We start from the raw sequence: 22,546 nt of genomic DNA, 5'->3' as shown, positions 1-22,546 counted from the left end.
ACCTGGCGTGGCGCGTTCAAGGGCGGGGTGAACTGCCCATAGGGATGGCATGAGGCACGCAGCACCCATAGGGAGGGGACAGGGTGTGTAGCACCCATAGGGACAGGATGGGGAAAGCTGCGGGGCCTCAGCCACCCTACAGCTGGGGGGAGGCAGCGGGTGAACAGTACTGCTCGCCATTTTGCCAACCCTCCTCAGGGCGACACCCGGGGCACGCTGCACCCCTTACCCCCTTCCTACGCCCCTGGGCCCACAGCCTCGCCTCCCTGCCCTTTCCCCTGTATATCAATTCGTCTTAAAAACTAGTCCCCCATTAGAATCAGTGTAATACTTTTTTCCAAGTCTTTTCAGAGAGGCATTTTCAGAGTGGGGACAGTGGAGGGAGCAGGGAGGGAAGAAGTGCCTGCTCATCAAAATTGCTCACACTGAATGCAACTAGGCTTGGAAACTGCCATCAGTTGGCGCCAAATTTATTTTGCCTGTGGAAGTCCTGCTCTTTGGCTCCGATAGTTCTGTCTTCATGAGATTGGCTCAAGGCTTAGACTCTAAGCTAGAGATTCTCAAACTACCACCCCCCTTTTCGAAAAAAATAAATACTTAGTGCCACCTGTGGGGTGGACCGGCTCAATCTGATCAATATAGTGCTGTTTGTCAATGTACACTGCGGAGAGGGTCATAGTCCAGACTGTAGAGCTGCTCCTTTCAAAGGTCTCTGACCTCACCCTTAGTCGGGGCTGGCCTATCATGAGCTCTGCTGAGCAGTGTGGCTCAGGTGACAGATTTGGGTGGTAGCAAAACATGCGTTCCCTTGTCTACTGGCAACATGGCTGCCTATTTCCATATCTTCCCAGTTCACTGGCAAAAAGCAGACATGGCAAAGGTGCTCCATGAGACCATCAGCTGCACTGCTACCGCTGAGATGGCATCAAAACAATTTTTAAAGCTAAACTTCAAGACCCCGGGTTGTGCAATATGTTGTTCTGGCCCTGCTCACAGTACAAGTCATAAGCATCTTCCAAGCTGAGCAACCTGCCCACAACCAAATTGGATGACACATGAAACACATGGCGGGTGTGCACTTGCCATTTATTTATTTTGTTTGTTGTAAAGAAAATGGAACTATGATCAGGGACAGAAGAATGGCTGGTGGAGAAGCTGTTTACCCCTTTCCCTTCCTGCTATTTTCCCACTCAGACTTGGTCTTCTGAGTTCTCACCTCTTCTAACCTCTGGAAAGGAAAGTAGCTGGTGAATAGCAGGTTTGAGTGGATAAATGGTGGAAGACAAAGGCTTACCCAGGATCCTTCCCAAACCTTCCTCTGCTGAGTGTAGCAATTTCTTATGACCATCTATCAACAAGCAAAACAAATAAAAACCCTTGGGTTTCCTACACATAGCTGGGGGCTCTCAGCGCACACATGTCTTTCTCCTATTATTGCACAATCCTTGCCAATAGTTATTACCCATTTATTTCACCTATTCTGACCCCACCTGTTGCAAGCTTCCTTGTGTGGCTATTTAAATGAAAGAAGGGGAGAAACCCTTCCCTGTAGCAACATTTAATGTTGCAATTCCCGGCATTGCAAAAGGAAAGTCCCATAGGGTCAAAATGCAGCAATGAGAGCAAGTGAAATCTGCCCAGAGAGATAAGAAGGGAAGTCGTCCTCAACCTGGTTTGCTCCAGATCTTGTTGGATGGCAGCGCCTCTCAACCTTGTCCATTAGCTATGCATAAGTCCTCAAAAGCAATTCAGTTCCTTCTTTGTACCTTTAAGTGATGTGTTATTTTCTTCCTGATACAGCTATAAATAAAAGCATTTTGGACCATGCCTCTGGAGTCAGACTGTGTGTATCCTTCAAATTCAGGGTGATAAACACACAGCAACCAACCTGAAGGCACACAGGAAGCTCCCAAGTTGCTGAAGTTAAATAGATCTGGGTCTGGTCAATGCTTGGACGTGATGAGTTAACACATAGAAACCACATGCATGCCACCCTGGGTTTTGTGAAGGAAGAAAAGTAGGATATGAATTTAAGGAAACAAAAATCCTGGGTATAGAATGGGCCACCCCCTTCTGCATGAACTTTAACAGGTGTTAACATCTTCCTCTAAGTCCTTTTATGAGTCCAGCCATCAAACAGAAAGTGGATGATGACTGGAGATCTTCCCACTGCACCCTCAAGTTTACTTCACTCAGTGCTTGTTCTTTTTCCAGCACCAGATGTAGAACTTTTTTTTAAAAAATGTGCCTCTCTTGCTTGTGTGCAGTGCACAACAGCTACAGTTCGGACTCACTGCCAGAGCAGCAACAGACACATGACTCCAGAACAGATCAAATCAAAAGAACTTCCAGCCTCAACAAATCTATGCCAAAGAATACAAGGGCCAGCAGCCTAGGATTAACACACATTTCTCTACTCACTCCAATGAGGAGGCAAAACGTGCAATTTGAGCTACAGTATGTCTGGCATTGCTGTCTCAGGGCCATTTACTACAACCAAACAGGACTCTGGATATGCCGCTCCCATTTAATTCTCTGGGACCCTTGTTACCTGAAGAGTGGAACATTAACTTTCGTGAATGGTTGGGAGAATGAACAGAATGTATTAATTAGACAACAAGTTAAGAGTCATTTGGAGGTCATTTGGGATGCCGAAGAGTGAGATCATCCCATGAACTATCAAGCTCTGCTACTGTTCTCCTATACACATACAAGAATGTACTTGTCAACTTTCCCTCCATATCTCATTACCATTCGTCTTTCGCTTCCTGCAGGTAAAATAACAAGATGATGGAGCCTTGTGATAATTAATGACCCGGTCCAGATAAAGAATGTGATTGCTTCTATAGATATGGTGCATATGTATATATGTCTATGATTGCGTACGTTCTTAGGTAAAGCAGAGAGCAGTGGCTGAATCTTGAGAGAAGATAATACAGACTTCATTAACCATGAAGATCACCACCTTTCTTCTGATACTTTCTCTAGCAAACTGCTGCTTCTTTTTTGGTAAGACACCTTCACATTGTAGCACTATGTTAAAGACTCCATAACCAATGATCACTTTATAAGGGGTAGTGGGAGAAATGACATTTTACTGCTGTTTCATTTTTAGGTTTCGTTTCCATCCTGTTGTGATCAACATTTCCTTTTGTAAGCTACCTTGATCTTGATTTAAGCATAGGAAAATAAATGTCAAAAGGGGGAGGAGGTTGGGAGGAGCCTATGGTCTAGTAACCACCAGCTTGCATGGGTTTGAACTCACTTACGGTAAGTTAGTCATCCGTAATGTTTGTCCCAGAGATTTCAGTGGGTCTACTCTAAGCATAGCTAAGTCTGGATCCAACCCAAGATCTCCCCAAGATCTCTCATTGGTAGTGTTTTGAAATGCTTTTTTGACTTGTTTTTCAGGCATTGAAGCTTCAGGAGGGCAGGTCAGTGCATATTTTGTTTTTAAAAAGCCTTTGTTTAGCAACCAAATTGTGTTTACATTCTGCACATTAGAAATAAACTGTCCAGGAATGCATTTTTATATTTCCCTATTTATAAAAGCTGTAATAAATGCCCCCCCCCCAAGCAGATGTAAAATGGGATTAGTATGGGGGACAAGGCCTTTTTAATTTTAGGGGCATGTTTTTAGTTCTGACTCTTAGTGGATTTTTAAATTGAATACCGTCTTTAAATGATTCCTTATGCTTTCCTGCTGTGTATTGAACCCAGACTATTTTTTGATATAGACAGCTGGGGCACAAGTTATAGAATCTGTAGAAAGAGGAAGGAGTTTCTATACTTGTGTGACTGTAGCTTTGGGTGGGGAAACCTCTGGCCCTCGGCTAAATTTCATGCAAACCCACAAAGATTGGGTGACAGAAGGAGGCAGAACACTGCAATGCTGCACACTTCCCCCACAATAGGCTCTGGTCCTGCCCACAGAGGTCTCTGCTTACTGTGTACAGAATACTGCTTAAGAGCTGTACAGCAGCATTCTTTTTGCATTTCTAAAGGAAACAGCATTTTGGACTTTCCATTATACCCCCTATACTGTCATCTGGCCACCCAGGGTGCAGATAACCATGCATGCTGTTGTGCTTGATTCGTCCAAAAATGCCAAGGGTTTTCTAATGAAGGTAGATTCTCATTATCTGGTTAGCTTCTCTAGAAGGGCTGTTTCCCATATGGCTTGATACCACTGGTCCATGTTCACTCCTGACAGGTCCCTCCAGTGTCTAGTAATGGTGTTCCTGGCTGCTGAGAGTTAGGTGGCTTATGATTTCTCGCCTTCTACAAGGACACCTTATCTGTCCCTCCCGCCTCGTTTCACCTGGCCAACAAAGGCTGAACTTGCTGAAAGTTAGTATTGTCAAGCTGCATTTGTTTCCACTCTCTGGATTATATATTTATTTATAGGTTGACTGCAGCAGGTATCCGCAGCCACCACTTGGTGATTGCCCACAAGAATACAGGCCTGTGTGTGGCACTGATGGTGTGACCTACGCCCATGTATGCATCTTGTGTGCACGAATCTGGTAAGTCCTCCCCCCCCATCACAAATATACTTATATCCATAACATACAATTTGCATAATATCCCCTCCCTCCCTTTGGACTTCCCTCAACTTCCATTTCTGATTTATTATCCTCCCCATTGTACTCTGCCATTTTTTTACAAGATATCACATTTTCCCTTTGTTACAATATTTTCCCCTGTGCATAAAATTGTGAATGTTTCTTTAAATCAAGTCAATATTCTTTCTTTGTGTCTGCAAATATAATATAAAGGGTTCCCCCACTTTTTCAAAATCACTATTGTCCTTTTCCTGAAGTCTGTCTGTCAGCTTTGCCAACTCCGCATAGTTCATCGGTTTTTCTTGCCATTGCTCTTTTGTTGGAATTTCTCCAGTCTTCCAATTCTGTGCTATCAGTATTTTCGCCGCCGTCATAGCATACATGAATAATGTCATTTTCTCTTTTGGCAGATCTTGCCCTAAGATACCCAACAGGAAGGCTTCTGGCTGCTTAACAAATGTTATTCTGAACACCTTTTTCAATTCATTATGTATCATTTCCCAATATATTTTAACGCTTTTACAATCCCACCACATATGGTAAAAAGTTCCTTCAACATCTTTACACCTCTAATACTCCCTCTGTTTGTTTTTGTAAATTTACAAATCTGTTAAGTCCAACATGGTAGAAACTACTTCTAAGACAACTATGAAATACCATGCGCACACTCTACAGCAGGCTTTTTCAACCTTGGGTTATTGTTTATGTTGATGATGGTCTTGCCAATATACTGTAGTTTTAAATAGTAAAATGCCTTGGAAATAATAGGATCAAAGGCTGGGGGAGAAATATATATGTGTGTGTTTTTGTTTGTTCAAGAACTACCTTCTTTATGACACTTTAGTGATACACAGCAACTCTAAGTACATTATCCCCATCAGGATATTAGAGCCCCAGACTTTTGGTAGTCATTTATATAAATCATTCCTCTGCTATTACAGGGCAACTGGAGTTCAAATTGGCATACGGCACAGAGGAGAATGCAGATCACAAGGTATGTCCAATTCTTAATGTTGATATTTTTAAGCTGAAGTTAACTCAGTATAGCAGAAATTCTCACTGAAAGATTATGACTGCAAAACAACAGCTCCTGCATTGGCACCACACCTAACCATTTGCCTAGTACATAATGAGCTCCTAAGTTGTTATTATTGATTTGGGAAGTCATATTTGTAGAAGTCAGAAAATTTGCTATATTATAACAAACAATACAATCCTAGGCATGCTTATGCAGAAATAAGTCCCAATTAGTCCAATGAGAGTTGCCTCTACACCCCAAAATGCATATTTTGGCAGCTAAGTCTACCGTTATTTGCATGCAGTTAGAAAAGTGGCTGAAAGTGTAAACATGCAAAGTTGTTCGTCTTCTTGACATTTTCTGTTGTTCCATAATCCAAATTAAGAGCTAGTTGATTTACTATTTTCTTTTCTTCTAGGTTAATCTGTAGAAGAGCAGGTGTTAATAAGAATGGACAGTATTCAAAAAACAAGTTCGTTATTACAATACCACTTGGCTCAATTCCGCTTGTCCAAAGGCCTTTATTAAACACAATAAAATAAAAGCAGAAGCCTTTCCTCTTTTACCAGCACACCCATACTTACACACCTCTGTGCCAGTTCAAACTCTCAGCAGGCCAAATACCTTCTGTAGCCAGTGGTGCAATGGGCCAATGCAATGCATCACCCTTCACCAAGTATGTTTAGATGTGTGTGCTCCACAATAGGTCCAAACACATGTAAGCTTGATTGACACCCCCCTTTGCTCTTTCCAATGTTTCCAGAGGATACATTAAATGGGTTGTATCCAATGCTAGCCATACTGAGAGTAGACCCAGAGAAAGTAATAGAGACCCTTTAATTTCAATGTTCTACTCTTGAGCAGACATTAGCTAGATACAACTCCATATGCGAATTGCTTTTACACATCACCTTATGCACACACAATCCCCTCTCCCCACCATGCAAAAATCAGCTATAGTTGGATTGTTATCTATCATTTGTCAGTTTGCAGAGGCCCAAAGCAAGGGTCAGCCTTTCAGTACAAGGAAGAGAGGACAGTTTTTACCCACTGTCCAATGTAACTGCCTGAAGCAATGAGATACTATCCAGGAAGGATCCAATTAATAGATAAAGACAAGGTCATAGAAAGAAAGGTAAACTAGTTCCAGAAACTTCCTAGTTGTACATCTTTCCCCAAGCGGTGGGGTTGGGGGAGATGTAATCTTTTCCTGTTGCTTTGAACTACGTGTTTGAACCATGACCCATCCATTCCTTGAGAAACAAGCATGACACAGCAGAGGCCAAACAAACCAGAGGTATCAGAGATATAGAAAAGGCAAAGGGACACAGTCAAAATAACTGTAGAAACCTGAAATTCACCATTAGCCACTATAATCTATTGACACAGAGTGCTGTCACTCTACCCCCTTGAACCTCTTACTGCCTTTGTGTAAGAAATCGGAAAAACAGTTCACTTTTAGACCAGCAGTATTAATAAGGATTGCAAAGGTGTAGGATTCCTACAGTCTTCTAACTCTATGAAAAAGACAGCGGAATGAATACTGGAGATCTGTCGCACACCAAATGGTGATTTTGGCTACAATACTATGCATATTTTTACCTGGGAGAATGGTCCATTGAAAACAATGCGGCTTACCTCTGAGTAGATATGAATAGGACTGCATAGTCAAGGAGAGTAGGAAGAAAGTCTTTTTGAAATGATGTAATTTTATTAAAGACATGTATTGTCACAATTATTCAGTTAATGCAGACTAGACTACCATTTGTTGCTTTATGCAGAGTTGCAAAGCCCAGCCCCAGCACACCATCAAGCCTTTACCCACCACCATGTTGCAGTGGCCATCACCTACAGCTCAGACTCACCACCAGAGCAGTACTCTGAACAGAACAGATCAAACCAAAAGAACCGCTACCCTGGGCAAACCTTTCCCAAAGCACACATAGGAGTCAGCAGCCCAGGATGAAGATAGCATTGAAGCACCTGTCTCTACTCACCCTAATGTGGAGGGAGAACCTACAATCTGAGCTGGGAAAGAATCACCGAGCTTAAGGTTTTGTGCATGCATGTATGTGCATGTGTAACATCTCCTACATCTGGCATTGCTGTCTCAGGGCCATTTACTACAATTAAACAAATTGGGGAACTATGTGATCCAAGGTGTCTTCAGACAGGGGCATTCTCCAACAGTTGATTTAAGGAGACCTGTAGACAATAATGATTTCCTTACAAAAGAAACTGATCACCGGGAATTGCATATCCCCAAACTACCCCCCCCATCTTCCTGGCAAGTGAAAGGCACATAATTTGCAATTAAAGGTGCAATTAAAGGTCACAGAGAGGTGCCACTTGGAAGAGGCCATCTGGGCAGACTGGATAAACACGGCTGCGATCTCTTCAACCAGCCGGCCAGTCTCCAGCGCACTGTGCGTCAGCGGCTTCTGTGGGGCGACTCAGTGGTCCTTAAAGTTCGCCTGCCTCTTCTCCACGAAGGCGCTCATCCCTTCTTTCCTGTCGTCCGTGGCGAAGGTGGCGTGGAACAGCCTCTTCTCTGCCTTATTGCCCTCGGCCAGAGTCATCTCAAAGGCTGCGTTCACCGCCTCCTTGGCCATGGCCGCCACCAGCTTGGAGTTCCTGGCGATCTTCTCGCCGCAGCTGACGGCTTCGTCCAGCAGCTTGTCCACGGGGCAGACCCTGCTGACCAGGCCGGCCGCCTTGGCCTCTTGCGCCGAGATGCGCTCGCCGGTGAGGACCATCTCCATGGCCAGGGACTTGCCCACGGCCCGGGTCAGCCTCTGGGTGCCGCCGGCGCCGGGGATGGTGCCCAGCAGGATCTCGGGCTGCCCGAACTGCGCCTTCTCGCCGGCGTAGATGATGTCGCACATCATGGCCAGCTCGCAGCCTCCGCCGAGCGCGTAGCCGTTGACCGCGGCGATGACGGGCTTCCTGACCGTGGAGACCCGGTTCCAGTGCGCCAGGAAGTTCCCCGCGTAGCACTCCTGGAAGGTGCGGTCCTGCATCTCCTTGATGTCCGCGCCGGCCGCGAAGGCCTTCTCGCTGCCCGTGATGACCACGGCGCCCACGCCAGGGTCCCGCTCCAGGGCGTCCAGCGCCTCGCTCACCTCGGTCATCAGCCCGTCGCACAGCGCGTTCAGGGCCTGCGGGCGGTTCAGGCGGATCACCGCCACGCTCTGCGCCGAGCCACGCTTCTCCACCACGATGTACTGGAACTGAGGCGCCGCCGCCGCCAGGAAGCGACGGGGAGGCCGCCGCGCGGCAGCTGCCGAGAGCAGGAGAGGCAGGCGGAGGCGGCGGAGGGCGCAGGCGGCGGCCATGCTGGCAGGGCAAAAGGTAAGGGCACGAGGAGCCGCAGTCAATGTGGTCCTTCAGGAGGATTTCCGGTCCCCGCGCGGCGGAAACCCGCCATTGGAGTGGAAAGGGTGGTGGAAACGCGCGTGTGAATGGATTTCGGAGGAGGGTTTAGAGAGAAAAAGAAAGATGGGGAGAGGGAGGGCAGGGTCAGAGGCTCCCTTTCCTTGCACGGCTTTGAAAGCGTCCCTAGAATCCCCTCCAGGGTCATCCTGTCACCCCCCGCAATCTCAGCTAAAGTATACTTGACACTACAGATGACCATCTAGCCTCTGCTCCAAGGAAGGGAAGTCCACCACCTCGCGAGACAGTCGGTCCCACCGTCTTAGCGCCAGAAAGTTCTTCCTGATGTTTAGTCGGAATCTCCTTCCTCCCCTGCTTGCCCCCATGGAGCGTTTTAATCGGAGCCGGGAGTGACGGTTGCTGAGCTCTCTTGTTTTCATTCACCTCCCTTTGCGCACGAGCCTCCGGAAATGCACGACGGCTGAACAGGAAGCGGAAGCGCCGCGTAGCGCTGGGAGGAAGTGTCTCCAGCTGGAGCGGCTCCTCGGATCAGAACCCCAATAACGGGGGGTGGCCGGGCAGGTGAGAGGCTGCTGTGGTGGGTTGTGTCTGGCGGGTCCCTAAGTCCCTGAGCTGAGGCGAGCGCGGAGAGCCGGGCGGGCAGCGGCCGCCGCTGACACAGCCGCCTCCGAGTCCCGCGGGGACTGTATTGGAGCTGACGGCGACCCCCTTCCCCCGACCCCCTTCTCCCCCCTTCGCAACTGAATCCGAGGAGGGATGTGCGCGCGTGTCCGTGAGTGTGCGCGTGTTTGGGGCACCTTTAAATGCGCGGCCCAGGCTGGCCTTCCTCTCCTCGGCCTGCGGCTCTGCGGCCCGTCTCTAGCTTCCTTCCCACCATGTTTACTCGGGAAGAAATGCCATTGTTTTTATGTGGGAGGCTGGCCCTTTTACTCGAGAAGAAATCGGCTGCTTTTGCCGAAAAAACAGAAGGTATTCGCTTTGTCTCTCTCTTTCCCCAACCTTCACCGTCTTGCTCTTAGGGGATCCTGTTTCATCTCTTTCGTTTCTTACCTGGCGAGAGCTAGTGCATTGCTCTCGCTGACTCTCCCCAAGCTCCACTCCTTTTTAACGTTTCTTGGAGCAGGGGACTGATGTTGCTGGACTTGCTGGGGCTGATGGGAGTTGTTCACCAGGCGGTCATCACATTCATTATCCCTGTCACACAGAATCTCTGCTATTAATAGGAATGGTGGCCTGGATTTTCAGTTTCCTTTTGAATAATAGAAGTGAAAACTAGCCAGTGAATTCATTGGGCCAGGACTGAAAAGGGAATGGTTAACCATATAAAACACTGGCTTAATGAAATGTACATCACAATAAATATGTTAGTTTTATAGTACCACAGAATATTGTTCTTTTAAACTTGTTTTTCAGAAGTTTACTGCTGAAGAAATGGCAATTAGCAAAATATTTTTTGGAGGGAGGGGTTATATAGGAAGTCCCAGCTGGAGTCTGTTTATTTATTTTATGGAAGTTATACCCTGCTTGCTTGTAGAAAGCCTCAATTTACTAATTGGCTTCTGCTAACTGGGGTTTCTTTAGTCCTTATTTCTCACTGAGAGATTTTATATATGAAAGAGATAATAATCTATATATTTTTTTTCCTGAAATAAATTTATATTTACTATTTTTATTTGTTCTTTACTAAATTTCATGTTTACGACAGGTCTTGCCTTGAATTTCTGTATGTTAAATACTTACATTCTCCTGTGTCACCATTTTCTCCTGCAGTTTCACTGTATCTGCCTACCAGCCCTGATCCCTTTAATCAGCAAACATCACCATAATGGGGCCTAGGCGGAAAAATGTAAAAGTATGTTCCACAAGCAGGGGAGGACCCATATGTGTTAAAACTGCTGATCTGAAGGACTATATGAACCAACTTTCACATGAAGTGCTTTGTCATATTTTCAGGTGGGTTGGAAGATAATGTTCTGTTTTTGATGTTTCATGTAATTCACTGTCGTACCTGAGGACAAAGATCAGATTATCCGTTCAATCCTGAAAGTGAAATACGCCTTAAATTTAGCCTTATCAGATTAACCTTATCCCTGTATAAAGCGGACCAGTTTCTTCAGACTTATTGCTGGTATTTTTTTGGAAATGCTTATGCACATGAGCAATTAGAAATAATTTGCAAGATATGTTATGTTGTACCTCTGATTGGTTGATGTAGACCATATATCTTTTTACATTGATTTAGCATTAAGGAGCTGCTTTATGTTTTGTTGCCAGATGAAATTGGTCTTTGCCTTTATATTGTACCTGCTGTTCAGCTGAAAGGGCTCCCAAAGTCAGTTACAAATCCGTTAAAAAAGATGACAGTCCCTGCCCTCCTCATCCCTTTTTCCCTTTGGTGTTGTGCCTTTTAGATTATTACACTTCAGGGCAAGGACAGTCTTGTTTTTTAATGGAACAGTAAGTGACTGGGAGCCTTTTCAGATGCACTTGGGAAGGGAAAACGCAATCTCTGTCTCTAGTTGTTAAAGTTAAAGTTATTCTAATGAGCATCCTAGTGGAATGGCTGGTGCTACGTGACAATTGAGGGAAGCTTTTCTCCACCTAGAGGCTATTTTGAGTGGCGAGGGACCTATTAGGATGGTCCACTCTCAGAAACTGATAGAGCCAATGGGTTTCTGGATGGCTGTGGGTGATTTTTGATCCTGTCAGCCCTCTCCTGCTTTGTGGAGCCTCTTTGACTCCCTCATATACTCCAGAGCTTAGGGCAAGAAAACAAGCTGGGAGATGGCTTGAATGCGAGTGGAGGAAAACTCTGGTCAAATGCAATTGAACAAGGGTGAGGGCTCATCATTGAGGCTACCTAGTGACAATGAAGGCTGCCTCCATCATGGAGGGCTTTCTTGATGGTGGTGCCTGCCCTGTAGAACACCTTTCCAACAGTTGTCAAGGAGATAAGTAACTATACAACTTTTAGAAGACATCTGAAGGCAGCCCAGTATAGGGAAGTTTGTTTTTTTTAAGTTTAATGTTTTATTCTGTTTTTATATATGTTGGAAACTGTCCAGAGTGGCTGGGGCAACCCAGTCAGATGGGCCAGCTACTATTACTACTACTACTTTTTAAATTTGTCAGGTGGGTCTCAGTTAGACTGACCAAGGTAGAATTTCAAGTCCTAATGTTCAGAATCAAAACAGCTAGCCCCCTAAATCATGAAAGTTGGATGTAGCAATCACAGATTTAAAGTATTGTGAATGAGAGATGCTTGCTATTTGCCTTGCTGTAAGCATAGAGAAATGCTTATAGCTCAGCTGGTTAGAGCGTGGTGCTGATAATGCTAAGGTTGGAGGTTCGATCCCCGTATGGGACAGCTGCACATTCCTGCTTTGCAGGGGGTTGGACTAGATGATCCTCAATGTCCTTTCCAGCTCTGTAATTCTATGAGATTTATTTTGACAAACTTCGATATTTTTAGTCTAATAAATCATCCAATTTAATTTTCTGATGAAGTGAATGGTATTAGCCGCAGTTGTATTATTTCCACTCAAACTATGTTGAACTGAGTGCCTTGCCTGTTTGATAGCCATACATCATTTCTGCTTTAATACAATAGTACAGTTTTGATACAGTTTTAATACTGTTTTAATACAATAGTACTTGCATCCATTGCTGAATTTATTATGTGCTATGAGTGTGTGTGGATGTGTATAGCAGCATCCAGACTGTCATTTGTTTTAACAGCAGAGGAAAGAAAGAAGCAAACCATTTGAGAATTAATCCTATCTTTTCTTCTCCCACTCTCCTTCTGAAGGTATCTTCCCCTGCAGGATATCATGTGCATGGAATGCCTCTCTCGAAAGTTAAAGGAAGCAGTCACCCTATATTTGAGAGTGGTGAAGGTTGTGGATCTCTGCGCAGGCCGCTGGTGGGAATATATGCCCACTGGTGAGTGTTGCTCTTAATCAGGGTAGTGATGCATTGCAGTATATCTTATGCTTTTAAATTATAGCTGTTACAAGCCATTGTTTTTAAGAACCATTTCATGGATTCTAAATTTCTATAGCACTTTTTGCATGCACCATGGCTTTATGGAGTATTTTCTCAGGACCCCTTCCAGTGCTAGCAACTGTTTCTATTCATAGGAGTGCATCCTCAAGCCACTCCTTTGATAAGAATTGGAGCAGCAGAAGGACTTTTACCCATCTTCAGTTCACAAGGAGACATGGCAGAAGTCCCTCTGATGCCTTTTTTTGTCATTCCCTTTTGTGACTTGCAGGTGCACTCTGATGGACAATATGGCAATATCAGATGTGACCCTTCCTTGTTCTCACTACAACCTTATGCAAGATGATGCTATACCTCCCATTTTGCAGCTGGGGAACTGGGGCCAAGAGTGAGTGACTTGCCCAAGACTATCCTTTGAATTTGCTGGACTGAATGATCCCTCTGCCAAAGATTGTTAGATAAAGTTATGGAATTAAAAACTTCTGAAAACCCTACATGTGCATGGACCGAAGTTTGCCTCTGTGGCTGTTCTTATTCCCCCGCCCCATGGTATTACTTAGTGCCTATCTAGAACAGGCATAGGCAAACTCCGGCCCTCCAGATGTTTGGGACTACAATTCACATCATCCCTGACCACTGGTCCTGTTAGCTAGGGATTATGGGAATTGTCATCCCAAACATCTGGAGGGCTGGAGTTTGCCTATGGCTGATCTAGAACAATTTTCCCCCCAAATGTTTGTGTACCAAGATTTCTAGAACTGAGAGATTAAAAATGGAGGCCTTCCTCTTTCCTTTGTATAGGTTTCATTTTAAAGGAAATCATAATAGCAGTACAAAATAAGGAGCCACCAATAAAACATGCCAAAAATATAAAAACACAGTATCAAGCGGGGGGGGGGGGAGGTGTAGGTTTAGAGCAATATATGTCACATTGTATTCTCCACTGAGGAGGTCAGTAATGGCAGATAAGCTTCTCTTAAATATCTTGTCTATTATTACCAATCTTCTGCCTTATGTACCTGTGTGTTTTGGTGTGTTTTTAGTTGAGCACTTGGTTCAAGAAGGGCAACAGTGAGGCACAGGAGGCTCGGCCATGTCCCATGTGAACTTTGTGTATAGCCTAAAATATGCACTGAGTCCTCTTTAAGACAGTGCTTTCTGTTGGACAAATCAGTGAAGAGTTTCTTGAAAACAGAAAATTTGAAACCACTGACTTAGACAATGGAAAATACAAAAGAAGACATGTTTTCTGCGTGTCAAAATACTGTGTAGTTGCTATGATATCTCTCAAAAGCCATTCCTTACATGATTTATATAATTAATAGACGACCCTTCATTTCCTGTTCTAAACCTGCTGATGGTGAAATAGCTTACACACCCCCCCACCCCAAATGATTGTAAAGTACAATCAGTATTTAAAATGCCTAATAAAAATTTAGTTGCTGTTTTCTGGATGCACAGGAAGATCATCTTGAGCCAGGAAGGCTGGGGACAGTTATAATAGTCCAAAGCAAGAAAATATGGTACCCAACTTTAAAAGGGGAAATGAGAATGGCTGAAAGAATGAAGGGACAGGTAGCCTTGGTTTGTTAGCAGGAAAAATGAGTCAAACAGTGTATTATGAGTACATGAGCAGTAATATAATGTGATCAATTACAAAATGGGGAGGTGGGGAAGCCAACATATATTTGTGCCATAAGGATTGTAAAAAAAAAAAAAGTTGACATAACTTAGTCAAAGCATTTTAGTCCCCTCTTATTCTGCAAATAAAGCATCTTCAGCTTATATCCACAGTGGGGGAAATGCATAACTTTAGCTGGATCATGTCCAAATTAGATTCCACCTTTTTGAGTACTCTTATTTCTGTCAAAACTTGACTAATCAACCATGTTGTTGTCTAAGCAGTGAAGTACTTTTTTAGTTCTCTGGCCTTGCCTTTGAGCTCTAGAATTTGAGTTCTAGAATAACAAAATTAAGTATATGGTTCCTCTTTTTTGCCTTTGTCCAAAGCATGGGTGGTGATGCATGTGGGGTAAAATAAAACAAAGAAAGCAACACAAATCCTTGCTCCATTATGTGTGGATTGTAAACTGCACCATCCGTCTTCCTTGCATATCTATACTTCTCTTCTTCCTCAGAGATAAAATATATGTCATCTTCTCAGGATTCACAGATTCCAGCTTCCTGACATTGCTGAAGAAAATGCCAGATATTGAGCAGCTATATGGGCTTCACCCCAGGCACCTGGACAGGCGCAGAGTTCGTGGTTATGAAGCTTTCAGCATTCCAGGAGTTCTAGAAGCCCTGCAAGCTTGCCCAAATCTACTAGTAGGTGTTGTATATTCAAAATATAAACATACATATTCATATGGCAGTTGCGATCCTTGATCATACTTGTGGGGCGTGAGGGGATGGATATGGTTGTACAAAACAGCAGATGGTGCTGTATCATGGATTTTGTTCAGTTCCATTCACTTATAGCTATTTATCATATTATTAGCTACAGCAACTGAATTTTAGATTCAGCTATTACTCAGCTGTGCTTTTAATTAAATCTTGAATTCTCTCCTTAAAATCCAACTGTTGCAAACAGATGGGCCAGAAATTATGTGACTGGAAAATAGTGTACGAATAGCTATTCATATGTCTGTGAATCTACACCATTTAGTCACTTATTTTTGTTTGCAAGATATGGGGATTATATGCAGAACGAAGGGTGGTCCGGGAAGGTCCAAAAACTGATTACAGGTGACAGAGCAAATTGGTAGCTTCAGAACTGTCATGTTAATAATAATAATAATAATAAATTTTATTTATATCCTGCCCTCCCCAGCCGAAGCCGGGCTCAGGGCGGCTAACAACAATAAACCAGTGCAAAAGTACAGCACAAACAACACTCTAAAATCATTCATTATAAAATTAATTAAAAAGGTTTACCTTTCATCTATGAGACCTATGCATATTCTACTACATTAAAAAAAATCAGATTCTCTTGCCTTCTGCAGTAGCTACTGATTTTGACATTGGAAATCAAGGTCTGTTTTCCATTGTGTAATTCCACCTATATAAAACTTTTGAAGTCTTTTCTTTGAGGGATTTATCTGAACTTCAATACTTAGGCTTAAAAAAAGTTGAAGTATTCCTTCGAACCTTTTTTGAAGTTTCGAAATACTTAATCTAATTGGATTAATTTCTTTCTGTTTTTATAGCACTGAATTTGTAAACTTAATTGATAAGATATTTTAGTTGCATGTTTTTATTGTTAGTTGCCTGGGATTATGGAAAGGTAGGTGTATCAATCACTAGCAAGTAAAAGTAAACTTTAGAATTTTAGATCTATTGCAGTGTAAGCTAGGCATGAGTTATTACAACATCATAACTAAGAAATGCCTGTGTCAGTTGAGTTCAGTTGAGTCAATTGAGTTTTTTACTGCTGCTTACATGAATTGAAAGAGCTCAAATGTTGAAGATTATTCTTACTACTAATTGTTACTTGAGAGAGTGTGTGTGTGAGAGCGCTTATGCTAATGTTTGAGATTTCCCATCATTCTATACTGGGTTTTTTGTTTTTTTGCTTTAGGGAGTTGAAACTTCCCACTTGGAACTGGTAGAAGCCATTTGGACATACATGCCACAAGTTCACATCCTTGGAAAGTTTCGAAATCGCAATGGTGCCTTCCCGATTCCAGCTGAAAATAAACTAAAAATACCAATAGGAGCTAAAATTCAGACTTTGCACTTAGTAGGTAAGCATTGTAGTGAAATACTTCCAGTGGATACATCATGACTGAAAAGCTGTGAAATCAGAAAGCGCACTTATTTCACTTGTGCTGAATTCTCAACTTGAACACTGTTTCATTTGCAGACTAAAGTACTAGTCTGCAAGTATTGCTTGCACACACCCCTACAAAAATTAAGCCTTGAAGTGTTTGTCCTTGAAGTGTCTGCTTTTTGGACCTGACGTACTGCTTTGTTTCTTGTATTTTAGGAGTTAATGTACCTGACATTCCTTGCATCCCAATGCTGAGGCACCTGTACCTGAAGTGGGTGAGGCTCACCAAACCACAGCCTTTTAAAGATTTCCTTTGCATCAGTTTACGCACTTTTGTCATGAGAAATTGTGCAGGTAAAAGAGCATAAGGTCCCTTTCTCGAATTTATATTGGGAGGGGAGGGTATGCTTCTCATTTACTAACAGTGAATGTGGATCTGTTTTCAAAGTAAGTTTGAATAAGGAAATAGCAAATAACTTGCTTAACAAGCAAATGACTATTTAGTCAGTTTAACATTGTGAGAATTGAACTACGTCTTTGCTGGCAATTTTATCTAATATGTTTTCCAGGTGTGTTGTTGCTTTCAACATGGAACTTCCTATAGTGCTTCTGTAGCAATAAAGAGCTATAGCTCTGTAAATCTGTTCATATGGGCATTTTCTGCATTTTCTTTTCAGTACTAGTAAGCAAACCATTTCCCCACTTGAGTACAATGTTTGAAAAGTCATCTATGAGCATTATAATGATGTTGCTGCTGTACATAAAAATGTTTACCGAGCCATTCACCAGTGAATGCTGACTACTGGAATATTTCTGTCTTTTGTAGGACCCACAAACTCGTTGAAGTATGTCCCCTTGGTCACAGGATTGGCTTCTGCCCGAAATCTGGAACATCTAGAATTAGTTCGAGTTCCCTTCCTCGGGGGCCTTATTCAGCATGTTGTAGAAGACAGCTGGAGATCTGGTATGCAGTCTCTTACTTACAATACAAAATTTGTTCTTTGAAACCAACTACTGACAGTATTTACTTTTCTAAGACTTTGTGGTGGTTTTGTGTGAAAGCAAGTGAAGGTAATAGGTAAATTTAGATATTTCTCTTTAAAGTTTAAACCAATAATTGGATTTCACGATGCTGAATACTTTGCCTAGACTACATGGGAGTCTAAGAACTTGTTCACTCATGGTCCCAGCATGTACATTCACCATGCTGTAGGTGATACTAGCCTTAGCTTGTTCACAAACACACCATTTTCTGTGAACCAGAGCCTCCATTGATATTCAGCTAGATTCTTCTCATGCAATCTATCCATTGTGAAAAGAAGCATTGTGGGTGTCAAATGTCTGCTGTATTTGAAAGTGCTGTAACAGGGCTTTATTGTTGAGATATTAAGCATGCTAGAAAATGCAGTGGGGAAGTCTTTCTTCACACCAGTGAATGGCCTGTGGAGGTTGCAGACAACACATTTGCTGCCATTTAATTAATTGCTGTTGGGATAAAAATTATATACTTGCCAACATTTGAGAATTGGTGTCCTTTTTTATTCCATGTATACAGCTCAGAAATATACTAACAGCTGCTTCCCAATCTGTGCATCCATGATAAAAAGAGGCACATCATTCCATTCAGATATTGCAGAGCACACAGGGTTTTTTTTTTATACTGACTTGTATCTAGCTAAGTCATACTCAGTGTAACCCTACTGAAATCAATAGATTTAAGTTATTCAGGTCCAGCTATTTCAGCTGGTCTATTGTGAGTGTGTTGTAATTGGGTACAAGCATTGAGATTGATGTATGCTCAATAAATAGTAATGTGCTGAAGCAAATGTAAGTTTGTTTCTTTAGTCAGACTATCCTTTATAGACAAGGATTGGTGGAGCCTATATTGAGATGAAACTGTAGAGTTTTGCTGTTGTTTCTCCAAGACACTGTGTGCATAATTATTCCAGGGAGGCTTAGTATTGATACTCAAATATAGTGAATCCCTCTTATCTATCAACAGGGGGCTTTAGAAATTTGCACACTATAGTTCTGGGAGCCTGCAAGAATGCTCTGGAAGTGGACCTTGGCTACCTCATCATAACTGCTGCACGAAGGTACTTGAATCATTTCAGCAGTCTTTCTCCTTTTAATTTTATTTGCCAGTGAGTCACCATTATGTTTATACACAAAAGTCATATTAATAGACCTTTGCATACTGATGCTAGTGAATTCTGTGCACTGCTTTTAATTCTGCAATGCCTTATTTTTCATCATAGCGTATTTTTAAAAATCCTCACAATATTGCACTGGCTGCCCATTTGTTGATGAGCCAAATTCAAGGTGCTAATAATGACTTATAAAGCCGTAAGCAATTTGGGATCTAAATATTTGAAGGTGTGTCTCCTTCCATATCAACTCGCCTGTGGGCTTGGATCAGCTAAGGAGGCTGTTTTGGTTGCTCTGCAGCTAATGGAAATCTGTTGTGCAACAACCACGAAGGGAAGGGCCTTCTCTGCCATGATGCCTTAAGTATGGAACGCCCTCCTCTTAGGCCTGTGACTGACAACTGGCCATTATGAGTTTTCAGTGCTAGCTATGGACCCATTGATTTGATCAGGATTTTATTAAGATATTAATTTTTGTCAGGGATGTGGTATTGGTGTTGCTTTTGCTGCTATTTTATCTGCTCCTTGCTTTTTAAAAAATTATTGACGATTGCGGTTTTAAGCCTATTTTATGGTATACAGCCTGAGATTGCTCTCACAGTGATAGGCATATTCTTCTTGCAAGTTACAAACAATAGAAGTATTGTCTCCTATGTGAATGTGCATATTCTGTGTCAGGAAATATTTGTTAGTCTACGCTTTTCTCATTTTGTTTCATCTCTTTTCAGGTTGCACGAAGTACGAATCCAGCCTTCCCTAACCAAAGATGGAGTATTCTCTGCACTAAAAATGGCAGAATTGGAGTTTCCACAATTTGAAACACTACATCTTGGATACGTTGATGAGTTTTTGCTGCAGTGTATGAAATCCTTCAATTTTCCTTTGGGTTATCTGTCAGATGTTAGGGTAGATCTGGATGTTATCTGCCTAGATCGGGGATGAGCTAACCTTTCAACTTCCAGATGTGAGTTGTAGTCCAACAGCATCATATCTGATTATTGGCCACGCTGATGGGAGGCCAATAAATCTGGAGGGCCATAGGTTCCCATCCCTGGTCTATATGCTTCTAATCTTAGAGAGGCCAGCTGCTGTATGATGCATCCTTGTGTAAGGCATGAGCAGCCTCTAGTTCCCTGTTGATGCTTTTCCATGATAACACCTGCAGATGTCTTACACAGACTAAAATAGCTTGTGCAAATATGGACATGTGGGCATTGGATTTTGTGGTGTCATCTGTTGGTGGTATGGAAAAATCCACATTCTTCAGAATTCCCATGTGGTGTGGAGTCAGTAGTGCATGAAAACGCTACGATAGTGACGGGCACTATTTTGAGTCCAAATTGGAAGGCAGCTCTTTTTGCTATCCCTCCTTTTCTTTCTGCCTATTGCATATGAACTGTCCCTCTTTCCAGAAGAGAAGCAAATAAGTGTGCAAGTGCAGAGGAAATAATCACAGCATGTGTTGGCATTTCCCCAGCCATAGAAATACAGGGGAGGATTGTGGCTCCTGCCTCAGGGCTGCTGCTCTTTCTGATTTGCCAGGAGACAGGGACAAACATTTTGACCAGTGCTAGTCTAGGGACTGGCACAAGCAAGACTTCAGGAGCAGGAAGGGACGTGTATTTGCCACTTGCCTGCTCACTTGACATTCATCCCAGGCAAGCAGCAAATGTAAATATCCTAAGTCTCTGGAGATGTTTTATATTGATAGATGTGATGGGAGGTCGGTTGGAATGTCATTATTACTTCATACCTGCTCCCTTGCGTACCCAGCCCTGCAATTTGTACCCTTATGGGGGGGGGGACACAACTAGACATACTGATTCCTTATAAAGCAAGGGGCAGGGAGATTGCATTGGCAGTTCTGATGGATAAGGTTTTTAGTTTAAAACAAGTGAAAGGCAATATAAAGACTGTATCTTTTATAGACCAATGATGGTTGAAATTGCAACCTTTTGAAGCACTTTGATTTTTAAAGGCTTCACTTTACCTGCTTTACTGTTCCCATTGTTTGGGTCCAGCAGATAAACTCAAGCGCTCATTCAGTGCCCAGACTGAATTGCTGTAGAGTTTTATGGAAAGAGCAAGTTGCTATTTTTTTCTGTTCTCTTCCCCCTGACCCCAGGTAAAATGATTAATGCGGACCTCGTGAAATATGGCTTGGCTGACGTGGTTGAAAATCCAGGCATCATCACAGACATTGGAATGAAAGCGGTGAATGAAGTGTTCTCTTCCATTAAATACCTTGTTATATACAACTGTCCTCATCTGCACAATCCAAGCAGTTGGATCACAGGTACTGTGTGCACAAGAACATATCTGGTTAAGGGCTTAAAGCACTTTAGCAAACGATATGCAGCCCCACTTAATTAAATTGACCACTGTTAGTGATTATTATACTTCTCGGATAGACACCTGTAAGTTCCAGTATGACTTCAGAGTTTAAGCAGGTGGCAACCAGAGATGGGGCCTTAACTGTGTTACCCTAACTGTGTACACCCTTTCCTGAGATGTTTTGTTTGACACCATCTCTCTTGGCTTTTGATGAAAATTCAGAGTGGTTTTATTTATTTTTTTGAGCTTTTGGTAAGCAAATTTGAATATTCTTTCAGAGATTTGCTGCCGCTTTTTTTTTTAAAAAAAACTTTTTTGAAGTTCCTTGGTATCATACACAATGTTAAATTCACACGTACAAGTACAAAGAAAGAAAAATAATCTTAAATAAATTTAACGTGAAAGATTAATTTAGACTTAAACGTTCTCTTTCCTCATAAATTCTAACTAAACTAAAATAGAATACGATAACATAGAATAACATAACATAAAATAAAGTAAACTTCCCATCATTTCACGATATAATTAACATTTATAATAGTGAATGTACTTATGATTATTACCTTACTCTTAATATATTTTCTAATACTTGCTTACAACATATCGTACCCTTTCCCCTTATTTCTCAATGTTTTATATTCACAAGAGTCATTCAAACGGTGCCATAGATAGTATATCACTGTTATTTTTTTTGTAGATATCTCTTGAACATATCCCATTCTTCCGCTTTTAATTGGCTGCATACTAGGTGCCTTGATCTTGTTTTGGTGATGATGATGATGATTTGATAAATTGTATTTGGGTTTGTTGAGGTAAAAAGGCAGAGTGCCACCATTATAAAGAAATCCGTACTTCCTGGCTATTCTAATACGTTCACATGCTATGGGGGTTCTCCATCTACTCCACCTACAAGCCACCAGGAATTGTGTACCCTGAAACTTTTGAGATCCCTAGAAGTAATCAATAGAAGGGGGAATGCCACTTTGCTATTGACTAAAATTTCAAGTTTAGCCAGCAGATTTTAATGGGCGGGATCCATTAAAGTTTATTTTGTTCATAGAGTGAAAGTTGGGCTCATAAAGGGGACCATTCATCAACAGAAGCTCCTACCAGAATGATTCATCTCATTAAAACCTACTGATTAAATGAAATCTTGGACAGTCAACAAAATTATTTCCTTTCCCTATTTTATTTCCCTTCTAAGAGCTAATTGACTGTGTGCTACACAACTCCAGTCTCTAAGAAATGGAGTTCAGTTCTTGTTTTTCCAAAATTAAGAGAATACATTTTCAATTAGGAAGCTAAATTCTTTTGG

The 22,546-nt window shown here is 42.4% G+C and overlaps 2 protein-coding genes across 6 annotated transcripts in view; one reads left to right on the top strand and one right to left on the bottom strand.

Moving 5' to 3' along the window:
* Nucleotides 1-7,274: 7,274 nt before the first annotated feature.
* ECHS1 (enoyl-CoA hydratase, short chain 1) lies at nucleotides 7,275-8,922 on the bottom strand. The gene has a single exon (XM_083430970.1). It carries the CDS (start codon nucleotides 8,916-8,918, stop codon nucleotides 8,037-8,039), a length of 882 nt encoding a protein of 293 aa, XP_083287096.1. The 5' UTR covers nucleotides 8,919-8,922; the 3' UTR covers nucleotides 7,275-8,036.
* Nucleotides 8,923-9,403: 481 nt separating this feature from the next.
* FBXO38 (F-box protein 38) overlaps nucleotides 9,404-22,546 on the top strand; it is a 35,179-nt gene continuing 22,036 nt past the window's right edge. The window contains exons 1-11 of one of the 5 annotated variants that reach the window (XM_083430717.1): nucleotides 9,446-9,537; nucleotides 10,747-10,929; nucleotides 12,785-12,918; nucleotides 13,250-13,366; nucleotides 15,143-15,306; nucleotides 16,559-16,724; nucleotides 16,967-17,104; nucleotides 17,577-17,714; nucleotides 18,753-18,846; nucleotides 19,626-19,756; nucleotides 21,023-21,193. In XM_083430717.1, the coding sequence (XP_083286843.1) occupies nucleotides 13,321-13,366; nucleotides 15,143-15,306; nucleotides 16,559-16,724; nucleotides 16,967-17,104; nucleotides 17,577-17,714; nucleotides 18,753-18,846; nucleotides 19,626-19,756; nucleotides 21,023-21,193 (1,048 nt within the window). In that variant the 5' untranslated portion in view covers nucleotides 9,446-9,537; nucleotides 10,747-10,929; nucleotides 12,785-12,918; nucleotides 13,250-13,320. Of the gene's footprint in view, nucleotides 9,946-10,746; nucleotides 10,930-12,784; nucleotides 12,919-13,249; nucleotides 13,367-15,142; nucleotides 15,307-16,558; nucleotides 16,725-16,966; nucleotides 17,105-17,576; nucleotides 17,715-18,752; nucleotides 18,847-19,625; nucleotides 19,757-21,022; nucleotides 21,194-22,546 lie in introns of all 5 variants that reach the window. The other 4 variants (XR_014508756.1, XM_083430718.1, XM_083430715.1 and 1 more) reach the window with 4 other exon arrangements.

This window comes from Podarcis tiliguerta (genome assembly GCF_965153285.1).
Source record: "Podarcis tiliguerta genome assembly, chromosome: 2".
In the NCBI taxonomy this organism is placed as follows: Eukaryota; Metazoa; Chordata; class Lepidosauria; order Squamata; family Lacertidae; genus Podarcis; species Podarcis tiliguerta.
Note: the sequence above shows the minus strand (reverse complement) of the source record. Positions and strands in the feature narration are given on the sequence as shown.

Coding starts and splice junctions, on each gene's coding strand:
- ECHS1 (XM_083430970.1), bottom strand. CDS start 8,918: ATGGCCGCCGCCTGCGCCCTCCGCCGCCTCCGCCTGCCTCTCCTGCTC.